Raw genomic sequence first — 5,992 nt, 5'->3', positions numbered from 1 at the left:
AATTATTGTGTAAAACTAGATCTGTAATGGATGGTTAAACAAGAAGACAAAGGGGGGAAATCTAGAGTGCAGTGTAGGTGGCCATAAGCCCGCCTCGCCAGTACTCAGTTTGGGCCTAACGACATAGTTTGACATTTAACTGTACAAACCGACTAGGAGCCCAATGGTGTTCTAGATTTCTAAATTGTAAGGCTTTTTTGTCCAACTAACATTGGTATACAAAATTGTTGGCGAAAATGACAAAAGAGTTGTAGGAGAAACAGTCCAGACCTTCGGTGGCCAAATCCCTCTCTCTCAAATTTACGTTTGAGATATTTATCAGCTAATATGTATCTCTGTGGCTAAGAAAGGGAGAGTTTGGATAAGCCCTTCATGGCTTAGTTTTCTTCTCATCACCATCCCCCAATTCACCATCCTTACTCGTTAGAGACGCACAGCATTATTGCATTGAGACAAGGGACAGTGTCTTAGAATCAGAGATGCAACCAAAATAAAGCCAAGTCCCGAATATTTTAACCCACAAAATTAAAATAAAAATAGAAATCGTCATTCCATTTACAACCACCAATAGCTTACCCACACCCAATGCCACAAACAAGCTTTGCATATATGAATCACCTCCACTTCAACTAACTACCTTCTTCCACAACCCAAAACAAGAAGAAAAACAAAAATGGCCATGGCAATGGCGCTTCGACGACTCTCCTCTTCCATTGACAAGCCTCTCCGTCCTTTCTTCAATGCCCCTTCCCTCTATTACATGGTTTCTTCTTCTCTTTCATTTCTTCTTCTTCGGAATTTCTGCAATCATTTCCTTTTTAATCTGTTTTTTTAATTGGTGAGTGCAGTCGTCTTTGCCAAATGAAGCTGTGTACGAGAAGGAGAAACCTGGCGTCACTGTAAACTTCTTTTTTTAAAAGAATTCTAGTTTCAGTTTATTTAGTTTTAGATTGAAAATACTCTCTTTATTTCACTTTAACTATTCAATTAAAAATTTTTAAATCTTTCTTTCTATACAGTGGCCAAAGCAACTGAATGCTCCACTTGAAACCGTTGATCCTGAAATTGCTGACATCATCGAACTTGAAAAAGCGCGCCAATGGAAGGTACCTTCTTATCCAAGTTCCAACTTTTCAATTTCATTTCCTTCACATTTATATCATGTTAACTAATTTTTTTTCAAAGAAGAATTTCAATAATGATGCATAAAAGAATACTTTAAGAGTCATATTTGAATTTCATAGCAGATAATAGATAAATTAGGCTACTCTGTTGTAAACTGATTGATAAACTAAGATCACATGTACTGTTGATGATCAGGAAATACTTATTTAAGTGCATGAACATGCTAAAATTATAAAGTTTTTAAGATTTTTAAATTAAGTGAAATAAAACATGTTTGGTTTTCAAAGGGACTTGAACTCATTCCATCGGAGAACTTCACGTCGGTGTCAGTGATGCAAGCAGTTGGGTCTATCATGACCAACAAGTACAGTGAAGGGTATCCCGGTGCTAGATACTATGGAGGGAATGAGTAAGTTCATCTTTCTTCATGCTCTTTTTGATTCTACCAATTACCAATATATTGTTTTTGGGTGTTTGATTTGACCAGAATCAGTAAATTTATGTTATACTTGGATGCTTGAGTGATTTTAAGTTTCATGTTTTAGGTACATCGACATGGCAGAGATATTGTGTCAGAAGCGTGCTCTGGAAGCATTCAGGTTAGATCCTGAAAAATGGGGAGGTAAGAGATATGTCTAATTTTATTATGGCTATAAATTTAGTTACTTGTTGATGCTTCACGTTTTGGGAAGAGCTTTTGTTTCTGTTTTGAGCCTTATTAGCATTTGGTTGCTGACATGGTTTCTATGTTCATCGAACTTTGTTGTATGGCAGTGAATGTGCAGCCCCTTTCTGGTTCTCCTTCCAATTTTCAAGTTTACACTGCACTCTTAAAGCCTCATGACAGAATTATGGCACTTGATCTTCCCCATGGTGGTCATCTCTCTCATGGTTATCAGGTACTCCAAAATCCCATTGGTAATTTGGTTTCACTGACATGTTTTCGTTTACTTGCTGACGGTAATTAAGTACACTATGACTTTGCTAAAGCTTTTTTTTCTTTTTGAGTAACTTGTAGCATCACGATTCCTAGTGTTTGTTTTTTTATACAATGCCTAGAATTACCCATAGTTCCTCCCCAACCCTTAAAAAAGAGGATAATGCGCTTCAGCGCACCCAAACCCACGTTCTCTTGCACTGGCAACAATACCGATGCCAATTGAGCTAAGACTCAATCAGCAATTAAGTGTTAAAGCTATATTGCTAGATATTATTCTATTCAAACATCAGTTGGATCTGCCTCAGCCACTGCTGGAGTTACTTAAAAAGGATGGATGATTGTTCCCGAATGTCTTTTTCTTCTTATTTGGTTTTCTGAAAAATGGTGGACAGAGTTAAAAGATAGTAGTGATAATTAAGAAATTATGCCCCAATTTTGATTTCTTTCCATGCATTTGCATTGTTATTTCTGAGAACAGATACCTAGTACAAGTTTTAGAACACCAAGCTGGACAGTCAGCTTTACTCTCTCTCTGTCTCATTTAAACTTTTATGGTTCTCTTTCGAAGTCCCAGTCTCATGTAATATTCTCCGAGTTTTCTCCCGAAACAGATTGTCTAGTTGAGACCGTCACTCATATTTTGCCTGTTAGTTGAGATTTGAAGGTCTGCTTTTGAATCTTTCATCTCTTGTGCGGCAGTATGATAAAGCATGTAACATTCTTTCTCTTCTGGAAGTGTCACCTTATTGCCAATGTATTCACATCTCTATACTCTGATGCTTAAGTGGATTTAAATGACTGAAAGCAGTTCCTTAAGAACTCTTCTTGTTTGTATCAGTATTTTTCTGGTTGCAGCTTTAAACTTACATGGTTTCATTTGTGATTGCTTAGACGGACACCAAAAAGATATCTGCTGTGTCCATATTTTTTGAGACAATGCCATATCGGCTGAATGAAAACACTGGCTATATCGACTATGATCAGGTATGTTATCAGTTTTCAAACTGTGCTAGCTTCTTAGTTTTTCTTTCTTTCCTTCTCGTTCAAAACGGATAAAATTTCAGCGTGTGATTGGATTCCGGGTAGAATATTTTCTTGACATCAAAGTTTTTAATTGCAGTTGGAGAAGAGTGCAACTCTTTTCAGGCCGAAATTAATAGTTGCTGGTGCCAGTGCTTATGCACGTCTGTATGATTATGCACGCATTCGAAAGGTAACCATCTTTTGATTTACTTAAGCCATTTGGTTGAGTTGTCAATTCATCATACGTCATGTTCTAGACCCCGTTGAATGTCGCATTTGTTACACAATAACCAGGTTTGTGACAAGCAAAAAGCAATAATGTTGGCAGACATGGCACACATCAGTGGTTTGGTTGCAGCCGGTGTTATCCCTTCACCTTTCGAGTATGCCGATGTTGTTACCACCACAACTCACAAATCACTTCGTGGGCCTCGTGGAGCCATGATTTTCTTCAGAAAGGGAGTGAAAGGGATTAACAAACAAGGGAAAGAGGTAAGCTGCTGAAAGTAAACTTTGCATCTTTCAAAGATGTTAGTGGCACAAAGATTTAGACTAGTGCTCTTTTTCCCTGCAGGTTCTGTATGATTATGAAGACAAAATCAATCAGGCTGTCTTTCCTGGACTTCAAGGTGGTCCGCACAACCACACAATTACTGGTCTAGCAGTTGCACTGAAACAGGCAACAACTCCGGAGTACAAGGCCTACCAAGAGCAAGTTCTCAGTAATTGCTCGAAGTTTGCACAGGTACCATTGACAAGATGTTGAAGAACTTGTTATGCAACCAAGCATGGAAAATGTCTTGTTAGAATGAGCCAGTATGACAGGAGGCATTCTTAGGGACATGTTAGATGGTTTTAAACAATAAACATATGGGGTTCTCTATTCTTAAATGCCCAATGTTCTAACAACCAAGATCTTCCCAATTTACAGACTCTAGCTGCAAAAGGATACGAACTTGTTTCTGGTGGAACAGAGAATCATCTAGTTTTGGTTAATCTGAAGAACAAGGTAAGAGACAGACATTTTTGTCCTCAGGCCACTTAGAGACATTAATAAATCTTCTTTAAAAGTTCTTATGTGCAAGACAATGCTCTTCATTAGTAAGATGCTTTTTATTGAATGGTCTCTACAGGGCATTGATGGCTCCAGGGTTGAAAAGGTATTGGAAGCAGTTCATATTGCTGCAAACAAAAACACTGTACCTGGAGATGTGTCTGCTATGGTTCCTGGTGGCATCAGGATGGGTAAAGGCTTTTACCAGTAATGTTGTGCTCACATGAATAACCTTATTCTGACAAATCTGGTTGCATATCAGGAACTCCGGCTCTTACGTCTAGGGGATTTGTTGAGGAGGACTTTGTCAAGGTAGCAGAATACTTTGATGCTGCTGTGAACTTGGCAGTTAAAATCAAGGCTGAAACTACAGGTTTTTGCAAGCCTCTATTCCCTCCTATTTTAGCCTCTATCTCTGTCTCTTGCCTTATGCTTGTTATTCTACCTATGTTGCTTCGATGATCTTTTTCTTTTTTGAAGCACCTGTGTTCAACACATTTGTGAACATAGTTATGGGGATACGATCCTCTGAAGGAAAATCTTAAAGAAAAATCGAACATACCCATATCTGACACTCTAGTCCAAATAGTATAGCGTGCTACTAATTTGTGGATGCATGCTGTTGATTTTGGGTAATCCAGGGACAAAGTTGAAAGACTTTGTGGCCACACTGCAGTCTGCTCACTTTCAATCTGAGGTTGCAAAACTCCGCCAAGATGTTGAGGAGTATGCAAAGCAATTCCCCACAATTGGGTTCGACAAGGAAACCATGAAGTACAAGAACTAAGATATCAGCCTTGTCTCGAAGGTATATTATTAACTTCACCTTGCTAAGTCATCTCTTAAATCTTGATAAGGCAAATTAGTTGACATCAAAAACCCAATTATGTTTTCCATATTTGCAACAAGACATGTTATTTTGGTTCTTTTCTTCGTCTTGTCATGTTTTTTGGCTGATTATTCATATGTTTGGACACAGGTATGCATGAGATTTATTAGTAGTGGAAGCGGACCAGGAATAAAACTTTACTAGCAGGCCAAATTGTGTAGAATGCGAATTAACCTTTCAAGGGTCTTAATGAGAAAACTTCGGTTTGCATCTTCACTAAATGTGTATACATACATATATGAAAGCATATTTATGATATGAAACATCAAACTTTGCTTTGAGATATAATATTACTGTCTAGAATTTGATTTCTATGGTAAATGCAAAGTTCATATGTATGAATAACAAATATGCTTGTTATAACCCCACGCCAACGGAGAAAGTATCGCTCTGATGTTTTCAAGAAGAGTCGTTACTTATATGCAATTTCATTAATGCTTTTGATTTCCCAAGCTCACCAGGCTTATATTGGAACACACTCGAGTTATATCCTAACTTGAGTTTAATTTGAATATTGTTAAAGAGGCAATCATAATATAAGAGATACATTCAAAAGTCTAAACTAATTGCCCAAGATGTGTAGTTAACTCATGGATAAGTTTGATCTTAGCTATTCCATTAGCGGCAGCTTGTTGATTGCATATAGTTATCACTCTCAGCTACAACCCTCCTATAACCTTTCAATTAACAGTCCAGCAGCGCCCTTGCTTTTGCCTTTTGCCTAATATCTTAGCATATCAACAACCCAACCAGCATTTGCATCACGCAAAACACCACCAATGGCTGAAATGTCTGAACCAATAGTTGACTTCAATCCATCCAACTCCATTGGTACGCCAACGTGGAATTAATAGCTCCCAGTTGAGATAAGCTTCTTGTCCAAGACAAACTCCTCACTGAAACCTCTTTGCAGCTACTATTCTCTTCTTTAAAAATAAAAGCATTGCGCCTTTTCTATAAA

The 5,992-nt window shown here is 37.8% G+C and overlaps 1 protein-coding gene across 1 annotated transcript; it reads left to right on the top strand.

The window, feature by feature from the left end:
* Positions 1-203: 203 nt before the first annotated feature.
* LOC107891834 (serine hydroxymethyltransferase, mitochondrial) lies at positions 204-5,343 on the top strand. The gene is made up of 15 exons (XM_041104035.1): positions 204-763; positions 849-899; positions 1,020-1,106; positions 1,413-1,534; positions 1,671-1,747; positions 1,900-2,024; positions 2,957-3,049; positions 3,186-3,278; positions 3,383-3,580; positions 3,663-3,833; positions 4,020-4,097; positions 4,222-4,333; positions 4,405-4,515; positions 4,784-4,950; positions 5,122-5,343. Exons 1-14 carry the CDS (start codon positions 674-676, stop codon positions 4,927-4,929), a joined length of 1,554 nt encoding a protein of 517 aa, XP_040959969.1. The 5' UTR covers positions 204-673; the 3' UTR covers positions 4,930-4,950; positions 5,122-5,343.
* The last annotated feature ends 649 nt before the right edge of the window (positions 5,344-5,992 follow it).

Source organism: Gossypium hirsutum, chromosome D11 (assembly GCF_007990345.1).
Source record: "Gossypium hirsutum isolate 1008001.06 chromosome D11, Gossypium_hirsutum_v2.1, whole genome shotgun sequence".
In the NCBI taxonomy this organism is placed as follows: Eukaryota; Viridiplantae; Streptophyta; class Magnoliopsida; order Malvales; family Malvaceae; genus Gossypium; species Gossypium hirsutum.
The sequence above is the reverse complement of the archived record's forward strand: the minus strand, read 5'-3'. Positions and strand labels throughout refer to the sequence as shown.

Excerpts from the sequence above, each read along its gene's own strand:
- LOC107891834 (XM_041104035.1), top strand. The coding sequence starts at position 674 with ATGGCCATGGCAATGGCGCTTCGACGACTCTCCTCTTCCATTGACAAG. Across the intron at positions 3,581-3,662 it reads TTAACAAACAAGGGAAAGAG|GTTCTGTATGATTATGAAGA; the intron begins GTAAGCTGCTGA and ends TTTTCCCTGCAG. Across the intron at positions 3,834-4,019 it reads ATTGCTCGAAGTTTGCACAG|ACTCTAGCTGCAAAAGGATA; the intron begins GTACCATTGACA and ends CCCAATTTACAG.